The sequence below is a fragment of the Phyllopteryx taeniolatus genome, chromosome 17 (assembly GCF_024500385.1).
Source record: "Phyllopteryx taeniolatus isolate TA_2022b chromosome 17, UOR_Ptae_1.2, whole genome shotgun sequence".
In the NCBI taxonomy this organism is placed as follows: domain Eukaryota; kingdom Metazoa; phylum Chordata; class Actinopteri; order Syngnathiformes; family Syngnathidae; genus Phyllopteryx; species Phyllopteryx taeniolatus.
In genome coordinates, this window is record NC_084518.1 from 9,530,322 (window position 1) to 9,554,973 (window position 24,652).

At 45.3% G+C, this 24,652-nt stretch overlaps 1 protein-coding gene across 4 annotated transcripts in view; it reads left to right on the plus strand.

The window, feature by feature from the left end:
• Positions 1-7,438: 7,438 nt before the first annotated feature.
• Positions 7,439-24,652, plus strand: part of lrch2 (leucine-rich repeats and calponin homology (CH) domain containing 2) — a 466,084-nt gene continuing 448,870 nt past the window's right edge. For 2 of the 4 annotated variants that reach the window (XM_061751693.1, XM_061751690.1), the window contains exon 1: positions 7,441-8,968. In XM_061751693.1, the coding sequence (XP_061607677.1) occupies positions 8,704-8,968 (265 nt within the window). In that variant the 5' untranslated portion in view covers positions 7,441-8,703. Of the gene's footprint in view, positions 8,969-24,652 lie in introns of all 4 variants that reach the window. The other 2 variants (XM_061751691.1, XM_061751689.1) reach the window with 2 other exon arrangements.

The following is a 24,652-nucleotide window of genomic DNA, read 5'->3' on the forward strand; positions in this document are numbered from 1 at the left end:
GAAGCATATCCCGCCGCCTTTTGTTTTGTTTTGTTTTTGTTGTCGCCTTCTGCCTGGTGAAGATGAAGCCGGGAAGCATGACTGCGCCATCGGATGCAGCCTCACAAAGCCAAGTCTCCGTAAAGCACATGGCGGCGGAGCGTCCGAAGTCTTTACTGGTCTTTATCAGAAGATGCAGCTCGTCCAGTTTGTTGGGTAGGGAGTGTACATTCGCGAGGTGGATCGACGGGAACGCCAATCTGTATCCTCTCTTGCGGAGTTTCACCTGGATGCCGGCTCGCTTCCCTCTGTGGCGTCGCCTCCGACTCCATGCGCCGAAGACCGCGGTCGCTGCTCCGGTGAGTAACTCGGGGAAACAAACTAAGCGGATTTGCGAAAGTTGGTGAAAGAAAGTCCGAAGTAGTTTCATTGATAGTTAGCAAGTCTCCCCTTGTGTAAGTGAGTTGTGTAATGTCTCCAAAGACGAACGAAAAACACAAAAACAATACTAGAGAGCGTGTAACTGAGTTGACTGCACTGGTAGGCGCCATCTTGGAAAGGAAAAGCGACAGCTACTACTGCACTAGTGTAATTCCAGGACAAATATAGCAATTGTACTGTTTGTGGCCCTAATTTCATTACTTCATGTTCATATTTGTCGTCAGGACCAGGGGTCTCCTTGTATCTCAATATGATATGTAAATTGTTTTTTTTGTCATTTAATCTTCAGGCTTATTAACCTTACTTGCAGCACATTTAAGCAATTCTTCCGCTGCCCACACAGGGGGCGCATTCACCATATCCAAAGTTCAATAAAAATGTGGAGTCCCATGGCCCTCACGCACATATATATTGTTTTCTTTGGCCAGTCTTTTTGCCATCATTCCATCTTTGAATGGAACATCTGCAATGTTCAATACTGTCATTAAATCTCTGCCCAATAAATTTACTGGGAACTGCGGGGGCACTACTAGGGGTGCTCTAACATGGTTTCCTGTTTCTGGATCATAGTTAACTAGTGGTTTTGTCAGGGTGTCTATATTTATTGCTCCACTAGCAACTCTAACAATGATTTTCTCTTTAGACATTTTTACGTTGTTGTTTTTTTTCCTTATCACTATTCTTCATGTTCCTGAATCACACAAAAACTTTGTCCAGCTACTTTTTCTAATTAATTTATAGAATTTTCTATTTGTATATCACTAACACAGTCATCTTTTACAATTTGTCTGTGTTCAGACTTATCTAGTCAAGACAATCTCTTGCCCAATGTCCCTTTTTGCCACAATTCCAGCAACCTTCTGCATTCAGTTTATACTGATTCCTTCTTCCTCTTCCACTGTTACAACCTCCTCTTCCTTTACCACGACCACGGCCTCTGCCGCGTCCTCTACCTCTTCCCCTATTTCCAGCATAATTTATTTCCTCTTCTCCTTCAGTAGACCAGAATTCTGTCTTCTTCACTACATTATTTTTATTTTTATTTCATACTACACTTTCAGCATGTCTAGTATGATTAATGAACAAATCCAAACCTTGATTGGCCAGGTTTACATGATGTTTCTTAATCCACTCTTTTACTTCTGATCTAATTCCATTTCAGTGATATGTGCGAACCAGTTGTTGCATATCACGGCACCACTCTTCTACATCTCTTTTGTAAGGTGTTAAGCTTTCCACTGCTTTCACATACTCTTCTTTTGACCAAGGTCTGTAAACAAGAATTGTTCTGCCTTCTCTGCCGCCTTCACCTTCATATGCAGGATTTTCCACTTCGATCATGGGATACAGGTCGCCTTCAGTTAATCTTGCAATTTGGGAGAGGACTCTGGACTTAGTACTCCACCCATCATTCTGCTCCAATTGCCCACACCACCAGTTTTACTTCTTATATGTGCTGGTGTGGCTGGCAGAGCCGAATACAGGCTTATCACATTCTTGTTTACAGAAGATGGAGGAGAGCCAGTATATGGTTCTCCTCCCCCGCAAGGCCAGATAAGAGAGGAGCAGAGGCCTCATGTGCCCCTCCCTGTTGTCTGCGTCCCTGCTGCGTCTCATTGTCTTCATTTCTTATAAACAATCTTTGTTTATCATCTAACTGACCTTTTTTCTGTTTTTTTGTACTTCTACTTCCCATCTAATAGCTGCTCAAATTATTTATTTATTATTATTATTTTTTTCAATTCAATGGTCCTTGGTATTGTCAATTTTCCATTAAAATTATATTTCTTTTTCCACCTGAGCACATACTCAGTTGAGCTTTCATACTTTTCATCACCAGCCAATTCCCTGCCAACTTGGCTTTTGCAACAACACTTTCCCATAATTAACTATGACAACAGTGCAGCAAACAGAGTGAAAATCTCTCATTGGAGCGAACACAATCTTGTGGGTCTTGTCCGTTTTCGATTCACCTTTTGACTGCAAGAAATATCAACCACTTGTCACTTGCCACCTACTTCAACAGACGACAGCCTTACGTTAACACTAACGTTTCCGGCTCCCCGCTGCTTCGTTTTTTTAGTGACTCGTTGCATTCATACGTCACACACTCCCACTCTTTCACACCTCAACCCTTCCCGTGTAGCGCGGACCTTTTTGGACGGGACTACTCCACGTTTTTGACGTGCTGGACTACCCTCCACGGGACTACCCACGTTTTTGGATAAGTGCTGGACTTAAACCCCACTTTTACGATTAAGTGCGAGACATAATCTCCGCTTTTAAGTACATGCAAGACTAAAATCCCTCCTATAGCACGAGACTAAGTCCCTGCTTTCTGGTCGTGGCTGGGACGGACTTCATCTCCCCCCTCTGGCATGGGAATCAAATCCAGCTCTTACACGAGCATACACAAGAAAGGTTGCACTCTCAGTTCATGACTCCTCGTCTGTCCTCCTTGATGGTGCCTGAATTTGGAATGCCGTCAATCCACGATCCCGGGGAGGAAGCTGACGCAACCGGCAACGGAAAGTGGACTTCTTTTTCAGAACTCGTTTGGCTGTGCACATTCTTCAGTCGCCGTCAGCAACACCCCTGAGGACCGCAGATATGTTGGCGTCCGGCTCGAGGGACCAAGTTATGTCAGGGTTGTTTTAACCAACACGTTCACACCAAGGAAGGCAGACAGAAGTAAGAATCACAACTCGTGTTAAGTAACTTTACAAAGTGAGAGCAGCTACAAGAACAAGCACTGCGCTTATCTCTCCCAACTCCTCTGAGGTGCCTGTCCTTGCGCAGCTCTTTTTATTAAGGCTTGAGTAGATGGTATCACATTACATGACCTTTTAAGGAATTGTTTGTTGTCAGTGCCTGGAAGTGTCGGGGTTTATTGCCTTGTGGAATGTGATTTGTAGTACTTTTCCAAACAGCTCTTGTTTCCAGTGAACAAGGGTGCTATCATCTTAATGCAGTTACACCAACACTGTATTTTTCTGCAATAATATATACAATTTTTCCATCACAAAACACCAGAAATTAAACCACATGACGCCATATGGGGTTCCAATGTTCCAGATGACTTTAAACTCTGGAGCACTGGAAACAAAATGGTATTGTCATTGTTTCCATGGTTAGGTGTAGATAAAGTAATGCTAAGAATAGAGACCATTGATTATCAATTGGGGTTATTTATGAATGCTAGTATAAAAGCTTGGGAAGCTGCAAATGAAGAAATATCAAGCATGCGATTGGTAGTATTGCAAAATAGAATGGTGTTAGATCTGCTGACTGCAGCGCAAGGAGGAGTTTGTGTCCTGGTAAATGACACTTGCTGTACATTCATTCCTGACAATGCTGCTGTTGGACAAGAAGTGGCTGCTGCCATGCAGACAATGAAAGATGCGAGAGATGCTCAAACACAAGATTTTGTCAACAAGGGATTCAATCCCTTTTCTTGGTTTACGTCTGGAGGATGGACGAGTGTCCTCCTCAAAATTTTCACTCCAATTCTAATAATTCTATTGTTTTGCCTATTTACTGGTTGCATCTTTACTTGTCTTTGGGGTATGATGACTAAAATGGTGAATAGGTATGTTTCTGGCATCATGCTAAGCGATGAATACTTGTCACTCCTAAAAGAAAAAACAACTGATGTGTCATGAAATGTCACATCATGATGAGTACCACAGAAACCTGTAAAAACAGAATGTGGTAGTTTGATGTCAATGTAATGTTCATTCGATAAACAGGAGGGAAATGTGAAAGATAGTGTACATAAGATATCAAATGAACGCACACACACACACACACACCTACTGACCATGACTATATTAGGGCATGTTTTTGTACTTGTGTTTCATACTCTCATACCATGTAATGTAACCGCCCACCAAATGTTAATAAAAAGAGCTGTGCAAGGACAGGCACCTCAGAGAAGTTGTTCTTGTAGCTGCTCTCACTTTGAAAAGTTAGGTAATTGACTCAAGTTGTGATTCTTGCTTCTGTCTCCTTCCTTGGTGTGAGCGTGTTATTTAAAATAACCCTGACATCATATCATATCATATCATATCATATCATATCATATCATATCAATGTTGACGGTAGTCAGGAAGCAGACCCACAACTGTTTGCCATTTTACATCTTTACATCAGATGAGCTAATAGTACCACTATACTGCTTGTCAATTGGTGGATCATTCCAGAGTTGGAGAACAATTTAGGCACCAACATTTTTGAAAAGCAGACCATTTGTTTTATATCTTTTTTGGTAATGATTTCAATAGTAAACTATCACATAATTTGATTCATCCATCCATCCATCCATTTTCTGTACCGCTTTATCCTCACAAGGGTCGCGGATGTCCTGGAGCCTATCCCAGCTATCTTTGGGTGAGAGGCGGGGTACACCCTGAACTGGTCGCCAGCCAATCGCAGGGCACATAATAAACAAAGAACCATTCGGACTCACATTCACAGCTACGGGCAATTTAGAGTTTTCAATCAACCTACCATGCATGTTTTAGGGAGGAAACTGGAGTATCTGGAGAAAACCCACGCAGGCACAGGGAGAACATGCAAACTCCACACAGGCGGGGCTGGGATTCGAACCCCAGTCCTCAGAACTTTGAGGTAGATGTGCTAACCAGATGTGCTAACCAGTCGTCCACCATGCTGTACCTGGAAAATAAAAGAAAATATTAAAATATTTCTGCATTTCTGCAATTACAAAAAGAAAGTTAATGTTAATTTAAATAATTTTATTTTAGTATTACTCTAATTATTTTAGCAGGGTTTAAAGTAACATGTTTGAAAATCAATGCTATCTGTGTCAGCTGCTGCTAATTGGTCAATAACAAACTTTGCTATAATTAAAATAAAAGAAAGAAACTCTAATCTGGCCTCCCTGTGTGGAGTTTGCATGTTCTCCCCACAGGCAACGTGGGTTTTCTCCTGGTATTCCGGTTTCCTCCTACATCCCAAAACATGCATGGTAGGTTAATTGAAGACTCTAAATTGCCCGTAGATGTGAATGTGAGTGTGAATGATTTGTTTATCTATGTGTGCTTTGCGATTTGCTGGCGACCAGTTCAGCCTTTATCAGAATCAGAATCATCTTTATTTGCCAAGTATGTCCAAAAAACACACAAGGAATTTGTCTCCGGTAGTTGGAGCCGCTCTAGTACAACAGACAGTCAATTTACAGAACACTTTGGAGACAAAGACATTGACAAAAAACAATTGTGCAAAAAGATGCAGAGTCCTCTAGCACTTAGAGCAGTTCGAATGACTAATATTGCAATAGACCGGTGCAATGACCATTGTGCAAGGGGCGCTGAGACTTCAAGGAGTGTATGCGGTTTAAAGTGACGAGTAGTGCGATAATCTGGGACAATGTTGGTTGTGCAAATGTTACAGATACTCCTCAAACAGTGTGCAATGGAGCAGATGCTACTCTGGCAAGAGTGGCCAGTATATGCAAATAGTGCAGCATGGCGAGACAACTACAGTGAGTGCACGAGTAATACATAATTGGCCCCACAGAAATGTGACAACGAAGTCAAAAAATTGCCAGCATGTTGTAATGGAATTGTAGGTCAGGTGTTTAAGAAGTTGATCGCAAGAGGGAAGAAGCTGTTGGAATGTCTACTAGTTCTAGTTTGCATTGATCGGTAGCGCCTACCTGAGGGAAGGAGCTGGAAGAGCTGGTGACCTGGGTGCGGAGGGTCCGAGAGGATTTTGCACGCCCTTGTCTTAGTTCTGGCAGCGTGCAAGTCCTCAATGGTGGGTAGGGGGGGTACCGACAATCCTTTCAGCAGTTTTGATTGTCCGTTGCAGTCGGAGTTTGTCCTTTTTTGTAGCAGCACCGAACCAGACTGTGATGGAAGAACAAAGGACTGATTCGATGACCGCTGTGTAGAACTGTCTCAGCAGCTCCGGTGGCAGGCCGTGCTTTCTCAGAAGCCGCAGGAAGTACATCCTCTGCTGTGCCTTTTTGAGGACGGAGTTGATGTTAGTCGCCCACTTCAGGTCCTGAGAGATTGTAATTCCCAGGAACTTAAAGGTCTCGACGGTTGACACAAGGCGGCTGGACAACGTGAGGGGCAGCTGTGGCGAAGGATGCCTCCTGAAGTCCACGATCATCTCTACAGTCTTGAGCGTGTTCAGCTCCAGGTTGTGTCGGCGGCACCACAGCTCCAGCCGCTCCACTTCCTGTCGATATGCAGACTCGTCACCGTCCTTGATGAGGCCGATGACAGTGGTGTCATCTGCAAACTTCAGGAGTTTGACAGTCGGGTTCGCTGAGGTGCAGTCGTTCGTGTAGAGAGAGAAGAGCAGCGGAGAGAGGACACAACCTTGGGGCGTCCCAGTGCTGATGCTGCGTGTGGATGAGATGGTCTCCCACAGCCTCACCTGCTGTGTCCTGCCCGTCAGAAAGCTGTAAATCCACTGGCAGATGGCAGGTGAGACACTGAGCTGGAGAAGCTTGGATGAAAGGAGTTCAGGGATGATAGTGTTGAACGCTGAGCTGAAGTCCACGAACAGGATCCTCGCGTAGGTCCCTGCACTGTCGAGGTGTTCTAGGATGAAGTGCAGTCCCATGTTGACTGCATCATCCGCAGACCTGTTCGCTTGGTAGGCAAACTGCAGGGGGTCTAGCAGGGGACCTGTGACACTCTTGAGGTGGTCCAGCACGAGACGTTCAAAGGACTTCATGACCACAGATGTCAAAGCGACAGGCCTGTAGTCATTCAGACCCGAGTTTGCAGGTTTTTTGGGGACTGGAATGATGGTGGAGCGTTTCAAACAGGATGGAACTTCGCACAGTTCCAGAGATCTATTGAAGATCTGAGTGAAGATTGGAGCGAGCTGGTCCGCGCAGACTTTGAGGCAGGATGGGGACACATGGTCCGGGCCTGCCGCTTTGTTAATCTTTTGTTGGTTGAAGATGCGTCTCACATCCTGTTCATGAATGGTTAACGCAGAAGTCAGAGGTGTGATTGTGGTCGCGGGTGCGGCCGGGTGGGTGTGTGGTGTGAAACTGTCCTTTTCAAATCTGCAGTAGAAAGTATTCAAGTCGTTGGCTAGTGTGCTATTGTTCTCAGCCTCAGCCAGTTCAGCCTTTATGGCTGAAAACATTGATAAAATATGAAAAATATAAGACTTACTGTACCTTAGATCTACCCATGGCCAGAGGAATCAGATTAAAGATCTCATTTCGGCTGAGTCATGAAGCTCACATTTTTTCTCTTTCTCTAGATGACTAAAACGTTTTTAGTTACAGGGTTGTGTGTATTTTGAATACCTACTATTTAAAATGTGGCATCTGTGTCTACAATAAAACAAAATGGTCAAACAATCACAGAGAATACATCAAAATCAGACAAAAAATGCTGTAAAACTTATTTTATTGCTGATATTTGATATGGGCAGCATGGTGGGTGTGTGGTTAGCCAATCCACTTCACAGTTCTGTGGTTGGGGGTTTAAACTCAGATTTTAGCTTTGCTCTGTGGATTTTGCATCTTCTCCCCGTGCTTGCGTGGGTTTTCTCCGAATGTGAGCGTGAATGGTTGTTTTGTTTCCTGCGTTTAACTGCCGATTAAGCCAAGGTGTGTACCGCCTCTCTCGACCAAAGTCAGCTGGGATAGGCTCCGGCTCACCTGCAATCCTCGTGAGGAGAAGCAATAGAGAAAATGGATGAATAATTGACATGTAACAGTGTCAGTTGGTTATCAAGTGGGAGGGACAAGAGTAAAAAAAAAAAAAAAAAACATTTAGGAATTACACTGTTGCATCTTGTCTCAGGACAAATATTATTTACACAAAAGGTGAAACTAGGTTTCTTTATCTTTTGCTTGAAATTTCATGAGGGGGGCAGAAAATTTTCAAATTTCAGAGTCTGCACTTTTTTTTTACTCAAAGGAGTTGAATTACTACTTCTACCTTTTTTTTTTTTTTTACACAACTATTTGTACTTAAGTACAGAGTGTGTGTAATTTTACCACCTCTGAAAATAGGGCGCCTGCTGCTTGTTAATCATTTGAAAGGAGGGGTTAATTCCTAAAATGGCCATTCCATCCGATCCACCACCGCCAACCGCCAGCATCCATCAGCACCTCCACCTCGGTGGTGGCCCACCCCCTGCGCCTCCCCTTCGTCATGCACGCCCCTGTACGCGCATGGGCGTAGATTCTGCCGCTGTGCGCTGCTGCTGCTGTTATCGTTCTGGACTCAATTCCTCTTTCTTTTTTCTTTCTTTTTAAAATTTTTTTTTTAAACGAAAATGGCTTCCAGTCAAGGAGGTGTGGGAGCTGTCACGGCGCTCCAGAACCATCACCACTTCCCTAGCGCACCTCAATGGAGCCCGGGGAACAGCCAGTACCAGCAGCAGTACCACCAACAGCACCAGCAGCAGCAGCACCACACGGCCCGGAGCCTGGAGCGAGCTCTGGAGGATGCCGTGTGCTCCGGGATCCTCAACCTAAGCGGGCGGAAGCTGAGGGAGTACCCTGGGGTGAGCTACGACCTCACCGATACAACACAAGCAGGTGGGTGGCACCATAGTATTTGGTGTAAAAATGTCTTCTGGATGTTAGCTTGTCATACCCGGATGTTACATTGTAAGGACGAGTGCACATGGTGATTGTCCGTATGTATATACGCTTACACAAAGCGACCAATGTAATGATTTGGATTGATTTGTAGCAAAAGGGGCTCGGTTACTCCTCGGTTGTTTTGGGCGAAACCAGCAGTCTTCCGTGCTTCCGTGCACCCCCCCCCCCGCCCCCCCCATTGAGAAACCGTATACATGAATGAGACAGCGGCAGGCGCACCCAAATGCAGTGGAGACTGTTGGAAGAGAACATGAATGAACATTTTCTAATCATTTGAGAGATGTCTTTTTGTGTGCTGCATACATTTTGCTCGCTTGCGGACAAAAGATGGTACTTGAAGTCTCACCCCCTGCATGCGTGCATTCTGCTTAAAAGAGCATGCAGAAAGGAGGAAGACACTCTCGTCTCGTTTCCTACCTCTTATTCCTATTTTATATGCAGCCGTTAATATTGAGTCCCCCCCCCCCCAATTAGGTTCAACTCGTACATACTAATTCTATTAGGCTATTAGAAGATGCACATGAAGGACACACAAATCTGTAATGATTAAATTATATTCCAAGGAGTGTTATCTCCTAGGCAGCCTGATCAGTCCGTTATTATTCATTCAAGTCATTATATTTGCCATTTACAGGGTTTATGTCTCCTAATGATAGTCTTGTTCTCTGATATGTCCATATACCATATGCTGTCCTTTTTCACTTTGTCATCTGCATCTCAAAGTGATTTATTGGGGTTCCGCACCCCAGGGGATTAAATATGATACGCTATCATTATATCCACAATAGTTTACCTTCGACATTGAACATTAAAAGGCAACCAGGTTTGCAAACATAACATTGTCCTCATGAATGAAATGCCCAAAATGTTGTTGTATAATGGGAATGAAAATCTCCAACTAGTGCATTATTTCATCCAAGTTAACTGTTTGTTTGTACATGTGCAGGCTAATTCTACAATGCACACACACACACACACACACACACACCCACCCACACACACCTACAATGTCACTTAGTAGAGTGCGGAGTGGACCATCAAAAGGTAAAGACATATTTGTTTGTCCACGTATTTTTTATATAGCTGAAAATGTCCTGGTTCACGGAGTGCGACAAGTAGATATGCCGTGTCATTTAGATTCTGGGGGTTGGTATCTTCCATAAATTCCTCTTTTCAAAATTTCATGGGTCATTCCTGTGCCCATGTACCACTGTTCTACAAAGGTTTGTGAAAATCATTACGGTATGTAGTAGGACAGCTATAGCTGTAGTAGAATAAAAATGTGAAAACCACAAAGGTTTGTTGAGAGGTGGTGCACAGAGCATTGAAGAATCAGTTACATTTTGGTGAGGATTAGGATAACTTGCATTGACAATCATTAATTTCAACCTTTGAATCACAGTGGCATTTACAAATGGTAACACATTCTTCCGCCTCCATTAACTAGGAAGTAGCCTTCTAACTAATAAATAGATGGAAATGCGAATACAAAAACAATGCTGTGTGACATTGTTCACTTTTGTTAACAGTTTGGCCTTGTGGAAGGTCTGCAGTTATGTAGGGACATTATAATATTATAGGAATAAATCTAATGGTGGCCCAAGATGCAAAGTACTGTATTTTTAAAGACACGCTTGTTGACATGTCTCAACATTGTTATTCTTACAGTTATTTGTATCAGAAATTGCGCAAGAGCAAAAATCTGACTTTCAAATGTGCCAAGAGTGGTCAACACTTTACACCGCCAATCTCTCCATGTGCAACATATCGTGAAAAGAATCATCTTCTCAGTGCTACCAACAGTCTTTACTTTTGCAGGATGGATCACAAGCTAAAGAAAAAGGCAAGATTTTGTGTTGTTGCTGTTTGTACTCATGGTCTGGATGAGTGCATGTCATCTGACTAATGAGCCGTGTTGTGCGAAGAAAGCAAGAAGTCCACTCACACAACGGTGTCTGTTTGCAGTGTGCCACTGGCACTTTGTCTCTACTCGGTTTGTTTTCTCATGGGAAAGAGCTTGAAGAGGGCCTGGTTAGCAACCTGGGCAGATGTTCAGGTTCATATGTCAGCATTAGCTCACTCTAGAGAGGACCCACATAATCCTGCTATGTCTAGCAAGACCATGTGGGTCCTCTGTGACACGTGTGCTCTGTTCTCAAGTCGCAGCATGTGCATAGTGGCTCAAGGCTCTTGGAATACTCTTTAAATTGAATTAGAAAAAATTAATTAGAATTGAATAGACGCAGTGATTCTCAACTGGTGGGTTAGGAACCAAAAGTGAGCTGTGAAGTCATTTTGGAAGGGTCGCGGACAGGCAATAAAAATTACAGTGGGTCCTTGGTTTACGACGGTACAATCACACGACAGTTCGAGGTTACAGACAGTGTAGGAATATGTCATACATGGTTCAAAGTCAGTCAGTGCCCTATCTACTATACTGGCGGCACGGTGGCTGACTGGTTAGAGCGTCAGCCTCACAGTTCTGAGGACTGGGGTTCAATCCCCGGCCCCGCCTGTGTGGAGTTTGCATGTTATCTCCGGGCACTCCGGTTTCCTTCCACATCCCAAAAACATGCATGAATTGGAGACTAAATTGCCCGTAGGTGTGAATGCGAGTGCGAATGGTTGTTTGTTTTGTATGTGCCCTGCGATTGGCTGGCAACCAGTTCATGGTGTACCCCGCCTCCTGTCCGATGATAGCTGGGATAGGCTCCAGCACGCCTGCGACCCCGGTGGGGAGAAGCGGCTCAGAAAATGGATGGATGGATGTTTTATATCTATGGCGTAGAAATGTTGTTCATACAAATATTTACTGTAATTAAGAATTTAGTATCGCGTTAGCGTGGGTTACTGTGATTGGCTGGCGACCAGTTCAGGGTGGATCCTGCCTCTTGACAGGAGTCAGCTGGGACGGGCTCCAGCACGCCCGTGACCCTAGTGAGATTAAGCAGTAATAGAAATGAATGGATGGATTAGCGTAGGTTATTGATAGACTATGGTGTGCTCCGATTTGCGTAAAAAATCATATTACGCTAGCAGTGAAATATTTAATTTACATCCCAGGTCAAACTTGGATATTATTTGGAAAATTAAATTATTATGACAGCCATGCACCAGGAACGTTATCACTTGGGGTGTAAATGCAACTTTTTCTCACCAAAAAAACCCAAAAAACAACCAAACCATAATAAATCAGACCATTAAACTGTTATTGCTGCTTTGATCTGTATCCTTCATTTCCTAAAAGAAAACAAACTATAAATATTACAGTTTCCTAAAAAGAAGAGATCAGTGCCAATATATTTTTGTACATGCAGTTGTCATGTTCATCCTAAATTTCTTAATCGGGTACTCTGGAAGACACTTTTTAACTGTTTCTCCAGTTAGTTTCCATGCATCGGCACAATGAATAAAAACACTTTCATGGCTTGTGTGTGACCTGCAAAGCCCTTCTAAGTCATGTGTTATCACATTCCTGGGCTTTCTTTTCTGAGACGCCTCACGAAGGACTGTCTGCCCCAGACACACATCTCAGCATTCTTGCATTTAATCATCAACCTGTGTAAGTACTGTGGGCATCATAAGAGTCCAAGCACAATGCAGGGCGCTCTAAAGAAAAAAGAAATTATATAGACTCCATGAAAACTACTGGTTGCCTTGAATTCTGACTACTTTTGTCATGGTCACAGCCATGTGAGTGTAGCTTGACAGCCTTAATTCCTGTGATTTTACGGCCTCGGGCTCTTTCATGATGTGCCTGTGCGTGTTGAGACATGACATTGTTGTCAGCACAAAAACAAGGCCATATCACATTAATGATGTCATGGTTAGATATCTGACTCTAGCTACTCCGCTACAGTAATCACACGTTGGACTTAATCTGTCATTAAAGGGTTGTATTTACCGTGTATTGAACAATTAATACATTTTCCAGTACATTAGAAATGCAACATTTATTTCACTTATTTTACACTGCTGACTGTATGGTTGCCCTTTTTCTGTCTCTGCAGGCATTTAATATTAATGTGGCCAACATTTCACACAATGAGGTCAACATAGGCAAAACTATTCGCTATGATCGTTAAACTCAAGCTTCAGATAGCCTTTAACACTCAGTTTTCATTCCACTGCTTCAGGGTTGTAAATCCACACTTCATTAAGTACACCTGAAAAATGTAACGAAATTCAATACAATAGGTACATCAACAATTCTGTCTTTACAAAGACAATATTACTTGGTTTACATGGAAATTGTTAGATGGATAATCATTAAACAATGTATTTCTATTTTGTCCTCATCAGAATCACAAAGTCATCATGAAAATGTAGCAGAATAATTAAACTATGAGGTCTTTGAATAAGTGGCTAACATTTGGACATATACCAGTACAATAAATAATAAGTCTTGAAATGTGGTTACTTCATTTTATACCATTTTTATTTTCATTGAATGTATGTGATTTTGGCATGTCCCACAGACAGCTCTGCTAACTACAGTGTTTGTAATTAAATGATCCATCCATCCATTCTCTGTCCTGTTTATCATCACTATAGGGTCATGGGTGTGCTGGAGCCTTAATAATAACAAAAAGTTGCTCTGTATAAAAGAAAGTGTCCGAGGTTCGTTTGGCTGGTTGTAAACCCCAGTTGGTGTGAATTCAAACTTATGAGTTAAACCCAAAATAAAACATAAAACCTCTAACTCCAACTGCCCTTAGTTGTCATTAGAATACCATTCAATACACCGTATATAAAAAACACTACGTATGCAGACGTCACACAAGTCTTAACAATGGAGCTTCGTTTCTCCACTCTCTTCATCGTCCGTCCTCCTCTCTTTCCCGCTTGCCTCTATCTCCTCCCCCTTCTTCTCGTGAGACATCTCTTCTCACCTCTCCAACCCATACTACACCCAACAATACACACTAATACCAATGGCTTAGCACAGGAAGAGAACAACCTCATCTTTACAATACTATATACCGTAATTAGTCAAACCAAAAATCCCCATCAGTATAAACCTTCAATTTAACACATTTACATACATGACAAACACATTTTACGTCACAATAAATGCACTTGCATTAAATACTATATAGAAGGGTGACAAAGGAGTTTATATTAACCCTTTAAGGTTTGCGGCGGCACGGTGGCCGACTGGTTAGAGCGTCAGCCTCACAGTTCTGAGGTGCGGGGTTCAATCCCCGTCCCCGCCTGTGTGGAGTTTGCATGTTCTCCCCGTGCCTGCGTGGGTTTTCTCCGGGCACTCCGGTTTCCTCCCACATCCCAAAAACATGCATGAATTGGAGACTCTAAATTGCCCGTAGGCATGACTGTGAGTGCGAATGGTTGTTTGTTCCTATGTGCCCTGCGATTGGCTGGCAACCAGTTCAGGGTGTACCCCGCCTCCTGCCCGATGACAGCTGGGATAGGCTCCAGCACCCCCGCGACCCTAGTGAGGAGAAGCGGCTCAGAAAATGGATGGATGGAGGTTTGCGAGAATTTAGTACCCCGAATTACCACCGGGCTACACCCTCCCCCTTTCTAAGGATTTTGATGTCCTCATAAAAAATTCAAATGACTAAACAGTCTGACTGTTAACGGATGAGCGAAAATTTGAACAAGTGACACACAACGCCATGGGGTGGCACCAACTGGTGTGACAGGGACTTCTTCTAGAGTCCTTGTATACTCCACTACCCACCAGAACTCCATGGCTCAGGACTGTAATAGGATGCTCACAGGGCTTGCCAAGTTCATCATAGGTCAGCTTGACTACTTGACTGGTGACCCTCCTTGGGCGTTCCACCGTTTGGACTTCCACCTCTCCCACGTTCGTTGGGTTAGGGTCTGCTTCCCCTTCTAAACCGTTGCCCACGGGAGCAGGCTTGGGGGACGGAGTCTGAACATCAGTTGCCTCTGGCTCCGTAGCAGCCGGAACTTCTCTTTCATGTTCTGTTTCCCTGATGACGGGTAGGGAGTGCTTTGTCGACATTTGAGCAGTTTGAGTCAGCAGGTCTTGTACAAATCACTTCCTCGTACTCTGACTCCGATGAGGTCGCTTCTTCCTGGTTGCTTGACAACCTCGGGTCTTTGGCCTTCTGTTGTCGTGACCTGGTTAACGGTTTTGGTTGAGATTCTTCTTGAACCCTTTCCACAGGAAGTCGTACAAGATAACTGATGGACAACAGATGGAGTGTTTTTTCTGAACCCATACCTCTCTCAGGCTTGATCTTGTACACTGGTAAATTAGGCATTTCCTCCACTACAACATATGGTGAGAGCCACCATTTCCTCCACTACAACATATGGTGAGAGCCACCATTTACATTTGAGTTTTGTAATGTTTTTAAATTATTTATTTATTTATTTATTTTTTGTCCTGTTTGGCTATTAGGTCAAGCAGAATGGAAAATCTGTATCCCGTAAACAGTTTTACGGTGTCACAGTGGAGTTTTTAAGGTTCCGCTGTGGTATTATAATTGAGGTTTATTGAGAATCAGAATTGATCAGTCGAACAGAACAAAGTTTCTCGAAGGGAGAAAGAAACAAAGACAAAAGACAACGCACTAATTGTAAACAGGATGAGTGAATTAAATCATTACATTATCTGCAACAATGAAACGTTAAATATGAACTAGCTGATGCATTTCACATCCATTTCTTTCAACTCTTCTATAGAGCAGTTTATCTTTAACAACGAGCTTACTTGCTTCCTTACTGAGCAACGCGGAAGTCGGGTACTCTCTAGTTGACAATGGTGGACCACCGCTCAGTGACTGTTTAACTGGAGCAATAGTGGGGGCGGTGTCTTGAGCTCATATGAGGTCTCTGTGACTGAGTTGCATTAGTAAACCCAACTCCAGCCGAACTGGGTATGCAAAATACTCCGGGATGCCTACGGGAGACATTCCAACCGACTCAGCAACAACTGCGGGCGTCTCTTTACACTTGATGGGTTTACAGATGGCTTTGATGCTTTCAGAGAGAATAGTCTGCCAACCTTCCTCGGTAGAAGGAAGGGGATTGCGTGAGAGTGAATCCGCATCAATGTTGCTGCTAGCAGGTCTATACTGCAAGGCGAAATTATATGTAGAAAGGGCTGATAGCCAACGATGACCCATAGCATTTAGTTCTGCCATCGTGAGAATATATGTGAGGGGGTTGTTATCGGTTCTCACAGTAAAATTAGCTCCATATAGGTAATCGTGGAACTTGTCAACCACAGCTCACTTGTAAACCTCGAGTTGGTGCACAGGGTAGTTTTTCTCTGATGCACTCAACTTGCGACTTGCGAAAGCAACGGGTCTTACAACAGTTCTGTGAGTGGTGACTACTTGGTGTTCAGGCTGACCTCTCATGGCCTGGGCTGCTCCTTGGGTGGAAAAGTGTTCTGTGGTCCGACGAGTCCACATTTCAAATTGTTTTGGGAAATTGTGGACGTCGTGTCCTCCGGCCGGGCCAAAGAGGAAAAAAACCAGCAGGACTGTTATGGACGCAAAGTTCAAAAGCCAGCATTTCTGATGGTATGGGGCTGTGTTAGTGCCAATGGCATGGGTAAATTACACATCTGTGAAGGCACCATTAATGCTGAAAGGTAGATACAGGTTTTGGAGAAACATATGTTGCCATCCAAGCAACGTCTTTTTCATGGACCCCACTGCTTATTTCAGCAAGACAATGCCAAACCACATTCTTCACATGTTACAACAGCGTGGCTTCGAAGTAAAAGAGTGTGGGAACTAGACTGGCCTGCCTGCAGTCCAAACCTGTCTCCCATTGAAAATGCGTGGCGCATTATGAATCGTAAAATACGACAACGGAGACCACGGACTGTTGAACAGCTGAAGCTGTAGATCAAGCAAGAATTCCATCTACAAAGCTTCAACAATTAGTGTACTCAGTTCCCAAACGTTTATTGAATATTGTTAAAAGAAAAGGTGATGTAACACAGTGGTAAACATGACCCTGTCCCAGCTCTTTTGGAACGTGTTGCAGTCATAAAATTCTAAGTTAATGATTATTTGCTAAAAACAATAAAGTTCATCAGTTTGAACATTAAATATCTTGTCTCTGTAGTGTATTCAATTAAATATAGGTTGAACATGCCCTAAATTCCTTGCAAATGTATGTTGAGGAACATTGTCCTTAAACTGTTCGACTATTTTCTCACGCACTGTTCACAAAGAGGTGAACCTCGCCCCATATTTGCTTGTGAATGACTGAGCAATCCAGCGAAGCTCCTTTTATACCCAATCATGGCACCCACCTGTTCCCAATTAGCCTGTTCACCTGTGGGATGTTCCAAACAAGTGTTTGATTAGCATTCCTCAACTTTCTCAGTCTTTTTTGCCACCTGTCCCAGCTTTTTTGGAACATGTTGCAGCCATAAAATTCTAAGTTAATGATTATTTGCTAAAAACAATAAAGTTTATCAGTTTGAACATTAAATATCTCTGTAGTGTATTCAATTAAATATAGGTTGAACATGGTTTCCAAATCATAGTATCCTGTTTTTATTTGTTTAACACAACATCCCAACTTCATTGGAATTGGGGTTGTATGATGGAGTAGTTTTTAATAAATCTGCGGTAGTAGCCACAGAACCCCAGAAAGGACTGCAGCGATGGGAGATCTGTGGGTTGCTTCCACCTAGTCACAGCATCAACTTTTTCTGGGTCTGTGGCAATACCATGCTCTGTCACGATATGCCCAACGTAAGTGACTTGAGTGCACCAGAACTGACACTTGTCGAGAGACAACTTGAGACCTGCTTCTTCCAGACGCATAATTACCTTGAGGAGTCTTTTTTCATGTTCCTCCAAAGTTTTCCCAAACACGATCAAATCATCCAGGTAAACAATTACTTCAAGCAGGTGCATGTCACCAACGGCTTTTTCCATTAGTTGCTGAAATGTCGCGGGGCCCCCGGTGATTCCCTGCGGCATCCGTTCAAACTGGAAGAATCCCATAGGACATATGAAGGCAGTCTTCTCCTTGTCCTCTGTGGCCATCGAAATTTGATAGTTGCCGCTGCGCAGGTCTAACACAGAAAACCACTTGCTGCCAGCCAAGCAATCAAGGGCATCGTTGATGCGGGGCACAGTGTACTGATCTGGGATGGTTCTCTGATTCAGGGTGCGATAGTCAATACACATACGAAGTTGACCATTCTTTTTACATGCTAGGACAATGGGTGAAGCGTATAGACTCCTGGACTCTTTTATGATCACAGCCGCCAGCAGCCCTTGAAGGTGGCGCCGGAGATCATCCAAGTCAGCAGGAGCAATGCGGCGGGACCTCTCTCTGAAAGGAGTGTTATCGCTTAAACAAATGTGATGCTCTACTCCTTTTGCCAAACCAACATCCCATTCCTCAGTAGAAAACACATTGGGGTGCTGGGCAAGTGTTTGGCTGAGTCTTTCTTTCCATTCCTCGCTGATAGGGGAGTCCCTGAAGTCAAACAAAGAGGGGTCCATAGCTGGAACAGTTTCCCTATTGGGACTTGAGGTATCTGTTACCATATCAGCAACATACAAATGAGCGAGAGCAGTCCCCATTGGGATGGCGGTTGGTTTTAGGGATTCATTTCGCAACAGCACCAGGAACTTGTTAGGGTCTAGCAGCTTTGAAAACCATACTGTTGACTGGACTAGAACACTTGGAGGGAGAGCAGGCGAGTAACCGCATTCAGTGATTAGTATACTGTCTCCAATGTCTTGCTTTTCATTCACTTTGTATATAGCAATGCGCTCAGTGCCAGGAAGTATGATCAGAGGACCTGGACCCATCCATTTAACCTCTGCCACAGGTAAGTCTTTGTCTCTAGTACTCTTGATTGCAGGAAAAGGGACTTGGCGGGTTGTTCGCACTTGTACCTTAACTGAGTTGACACACTCCATGTCCTTTCTGTTTACTTTGGAGTGAGAAGGCCTGACTCCACTAACATTGGTGCCGATGAGGACCGGCATAGTTTCCGAACAACGAGGGTCAGGGCACACCAGTGCCAGGACAGTGACCGGCTGGACTTTGTTGGGCTTGGACTTTTGAGGCAATTCTAAGTCAACTTGAATATAACCCTTATACGGGTAACTGTCCTCTGAGTCACTCAGGCCCCAAATGGCTAGTTCCGTCACCGGGTTCAATGGTATATGTGACAGGTTGGCAGCATACCAGCTGTCAAAGATTATGGTAACTTGGGAGCCACTGTCCATTAGTGCAGTCCAGGGGTTGCCATTAATCTTTACTTGGGCAGTAGAAGTTGGACCGACAAGTCCATCTGGCAAGTCTTAACACAGCTTCTATTGACAGTGGCATTTATTGTCTTAGTCTTGGCCTCATCAGATTTCTGGCTGTGTTTGGACTTTCTCTGAACTTGCAGTAGTTTCTGTATGACTGTATGAGGATAGTTCTCTGGAGCAACACATTGAGTTGAAAAATGTCCATCTTCCCCTCATCGGTAACAGAAGAAGTCACTTGCATTCCTGGCCACAAGGGTTTTTGTCTGCTGTGACGTTGATGATGTCTCTCTTTAGTGGGGGTCAATTCCGGGATTGTACTTGGGCCTCACTGACATTGCGGATATTTATTTTGGAGCTTGACGACTTCTTTCTGTAGAGCTTGAATGTTTTCATCTTCCGCACTCTCAGCCTCAACCGAGACTGGTGTCGGATGACTAGGCATGACAGAAGGCAGAGTGTGCTTGTGTATGTGCGCTTTCAATTGGTGTATTTAGTCTTTCAAGTCTCTGAGCTCAGTGTCTGAGGTTACTGTAGCCATCCATCCATCCATCCATCCATTTTCTACCGCTTATCCGAGGTTGGGTCGCGGGGGCAGTAGCTTTAGCAGGGACGCCCAGATGTCTCTCTCCCCAGCCACTTCATCCAGCTCTTCTGGGGGGATCCCGAGGTGTTCCCAGGCCAGCCGAAAGACATAATCTCTCTAGCTTGTCCTGGGTCGTCCCCGGGGTCTCCTCCCGGTGGCACATGCTCGGAACACCTCACCAGGGAGGCGTCTGGGAGGCATCCGAATCAGATCCCCATCCACCTCATCTGGCTCCTCTCGATGTGGAGGAGCAGCGACTCTACTCTGAGATCCTCTCGGATGACCGAGCTTCTCACCCTATCTCTATGGGAGAGCCCGGACACCCAGCGGAGGAAACTCATTTTGGCCGCTCCTATCCAGGATCTTGCTCTTTCGGAACCACAACGGACCAATACAAAGTCCGCAACACTGCAGACACTGCACCGATCTGCCTGTCGATCTTCCGTTCCATTCTACCCTCACTCGTGAACAAGACCCCAAGATACTTGAACTCTTCCACTTGGGGCAGGATCTCATCCCCGACCTGGAGAGGGCACGCCACCCTTTTCCGACTGAGGACCATGGTCTCAGATTTGGAGGTGCTGATTCTCATCACAGCCGCTTCACACTTGGCTGCGAACTGCTCCAGTGAGAGTTGGAGATCACGGCTTGATGAAGCCAACAGAACCACATCATCTGCAAAAATCAGAGATGCAATACTGAGGCCACCAAAAAGGACCCCCTCTAAGCCTTGGCTGTTCCTTGAAATTCGGTCCATAAAAGTTATGAACAGAATCGGTGACAAAGGGCAGCCTTGGTGGAGTCCAACCCTCACCGGGAACGAGTCCGACTTACTGCCGGATATGCGGACCAAACTCTGACTCCGGTTGTACAGGGATCGAACAGCCCGTACCAGGTTGTTCGGTACCCCATACTCCCGAAGCACCCCCCACAGGACTCCCCGAGGGACACGGTCGAATGCCTTCTCCAAGTCCACAAAACACATGTAGACTGGTTGGGCGAACTCCCATGCACCCTAGAGGACCCTACCGATGGTGTAGACCTGGTCCACTGTTCCACGTCCAGGACGAAAACCACACTGCTACTCCTGAATCTGAGATTCGACTTCCAGCACCCCTGACCTTACCAGGGAGGCTGAGGGGTGTGATCCCCCTGTAGTTGGAACACACCCTCCGGTCCCCCTTCTTAAAAAGGGGGACCACCACCCCAGTCTGGCAATCCAGAGGCACTGTCCCCGATGTGCACGCGATGTTGCAGAGGCATGTCAACCAGGACAGCCCCACAACATCCAGAGCCTTTAGGAACTCCGGGCGAATCTCATCCACCTCCGGGGGCCTCAACCCCAGAGATAGGAGAGCCTGCCTCAGAGAAACCAGACTCTGCTTCCTCATGGGAAGGCGTGTCGGTGGAATTGAGGAGGTCTTCGAAGTATTCTCCCCACCGACTCACAACGTCCCGAGTCGAGGTCAGCAGTGCCCCATCCCCACTATACACAGTGTTGGTGGTGCACTGCTTTCCTCTCCTGAGACGCTGGCTGGTGGACCAGAATTTCCTCGAAGCCGTCCGGAAGTCTTTCTCCATGGCCTCATCGAACTCCTCCCACACCAGAGTTTTTGCTTCAGCGACCACCAAAGCTGCACTCCGCTTGGCCAGCCGGTACCCATCAGCTGCATCAGGAGTCCCACAGGCCAAAAAAGCCAGATAGGACTCCTTCTTCAGCTTGACGGGATCCCTCACCATTGGTGTCCACCAACGGGTTCGGGGATTGACTGCCATGACAGGCACCGACCACCTTACGGCCACAGCTCCGGTCGGCCGCCTCAGCAATGGAGACGCGGAACATGGTCCACTCGCACTCGATGTCCCCCGCCTCCCCCGGAACATGAGCAAATTTCTGTCGGAGGTGGGAGTTGAAACTCCTTCTGACAGGGGATTCTGCCAGATGTTCCCAGCAGACCCTCACAATACCTTTGGGCCTGCCACGTCGGACCGGCATCTACCCCCACCATCGGAGCCAACTCACCACGAGGTGGTGATCAGTCGACCGCTCCGCCCCTCTCTTCACCCGAGTGTCCAAGACATGCGGCCGCAAGTCCGATGACACGACCACAAAGTCGATCATCGAACTGCGACCTAGAGTGTTCTGGTGCCAAGTGCACGTGTGGACACCCTTATGCTTGCCCATGGGAAGGGGGACCCACGTTAGCCTTTCGGGCTGTACCCAGCCGGGCCCCATAGGTGCAGGCCCGCCCACCAGGCACTCGCCTTCGAGCCCCACCTCCAGGCCTGGCTCCAGAGGGGGCCCCCGGTGAAAGGGAAAAACAAGTCCATCGTTTGTCCCTCCTTGAGCCGTCACCTTATTGTGGTGGAGGGGCTTGTGTGTCCCAATGATCCTAGGAGCTAAGTTGTCTGGGGCTTTATGCCCCTGGCAGGGTCACCCATGACAAACAGGTCCTAGGTGAGGGACCAGACAAAGCACGGCTCAAAGACACCTTATGATGACGACAAACAATGGAGGTTACTGTAGCAATTTTCCCATAAACAGCTTGGGACTGATGTAGTCGGCTTTGCGCAGTTTCGTGCACCTCCTCTGAACGTATCTCGTTCAGTAACTGCAGAAATGTTGGAGGATTGTCTAGTCTCTCGCCCAACTTGAGATTTAAGATCAATAAATTAGACTGAGTAGCACCTTTTATAAGATGGTCAAGACGTGCTTTATCTATAGTTGTTACCTGTAATCCACCCTTTTGGACCACTTTGTCCAAGACTCGCACCATGTGTCTCAGGAACTCGGAGAGTTTCTCCCCAGGGCATGGACCTAACATTCTGAAGGCAAAATAAAGCTCTTCACCACTTTCTGTAGTGCCAAAGATATTCTCGAGTATGTTTAGGTAGTCAATAGATGTTGCATTTGGATCATTAAATCGTACAGCTTGTAAAGCCTACAGGGCAGGACCCTTTACACTTTCCATTAGCCTAATCTTTTTCTCTCTCTCTGGTTTTTCATATTCTTCAATCATAAATCTGTCTTGGTCAATCCAGCTTTCCAACTGTTCTTCTTCTTGGGGTGTCGGTGTAGCCCCCGAGAAGGTTCGCAGTCTTCTGTAGGAGATGTAGTCAGAGTTGGTTGGCTTCCGTGTCTGTTGCAAGACGTCACCCATGGCTCTGATGATAGCTTCAGGAGTAGATGGTTGAAATGGGGACAAAACACTGGAATCAGGTGGCAGCACATTTGGACAATCGGGGGCGGGCTTCGCCGAGGGTCCCTCTTCCTGTTCAGAATATCCAAAGATTCTCCAAAGCATGGCAAATCCCTCGGGCTGGATGTCCATAGGAATAACATGCATGTTGACCTGCTCTCTGCACTCACACAGTACGGTTAAAGTTTGAGACTGCTGGTCATACATCCTTCCTCTCACACAGACTCTCCCAAGTGTTTTAATAGTCTGCAGTGCTTCTTCAATTACATTCACTTCCGCTTCTGGAGGAACTTCTTTCAACAGCACAGCATAAGCCGGATCTTGCCCTTCCCAAGGCACCACTTCTTCAGTTGAGCCATCCCCACGCGTGGTATAGTTACTGTGATCACTTGTTAAAACAAATTTAGCAGTAATAAAATTATTTTCCAATTATATTAAAGTTATTAGCGTTGTCTTACCTAATCTAATTTAGATCTTAACGTGTATCATTTGGGACAAAACGTTCACCCACAGCCTCCTTAATATGATTTAAGAGGGAAATAGCTACGAGTTTGAGATTAAGGAATTTCTTATTTTTTTTTTAGCACTAATTTTGATTCTCTGGGTCAGACTAGGGTTATGATAATTTACAATGAATTTTAGACCACTCCAAATTAAATGAAATCCCAGCGGTGCCTCCAATTTTATGTAGCACCCATGCTACCACTCTGTGTAGACCTTACCTAAGAATGGTGGGTGCTTGGGTTCGTTTAATGTCAGGTGGATACCATGCTGGTGCACCTAAATAAAAGCATACTTCCAAATAACAATACCAAACTAAATAGCCTATTTCGTAATAATGAGACCAAGAGATGATGTAACTTTTAGGCAAAACCATGACCGTATTTAATACATGCCCCAAAATACATAACAAAAATAGGTTCACTCAAATTAATAATAACAAAAAGTTGCTCTGTATAAGGCGGCACGGTGGCCGACTGGTTAGAGCGTCAGCCTCACAGTTCTGAGGACCCGGGTTCAATCCCCGGCCCCGCCTGTGTGGAGTTTGCATGTTCTCCCCGTGCCTGCGTGGGTTTTCTCCGGGTACTCCGGTTTCCTCCCACATCCCAAAAACATGCATGAATTGGAGACTCTAAATTGCCCGTAGGCATGACTGTGAGTGCGAATGGTTGTTTGTTCCTATGTGCCCTGCGATTGGCTGGCAACCAGTTCAGGGTGTACCCCGCCTCCTGCCCGATGACAGCTGGGATAGGCTCCAGCACGCCCGCGACCCTAGTGAGGAGAAGCGGCTCAGAAAATGGATGGATGGATGGATGCTCTGTATAAGCGGCACGGTGGCCGACTGGTTAGAGCGTCAGCCTCACAGTTCTGAGGTGCGGGGTTCAATCCCCGTCCCCGCCTGTGTGGAGTTTGCATGTTCTCCCCGTGCCTGCGTGGGTTTTCTCCGGGCACTCCGGTTTCCTCCCACATCCCAAAAACATGCATTAATTGGAGACTCTAAATTGCCCGTAGGCATGACTGTGAGTGCGAATGGTTGTTTGTTTCGATGTGCCCTGCGATTGGCTGGCAACCAGTTCAGGGTGTACCCCGCCTC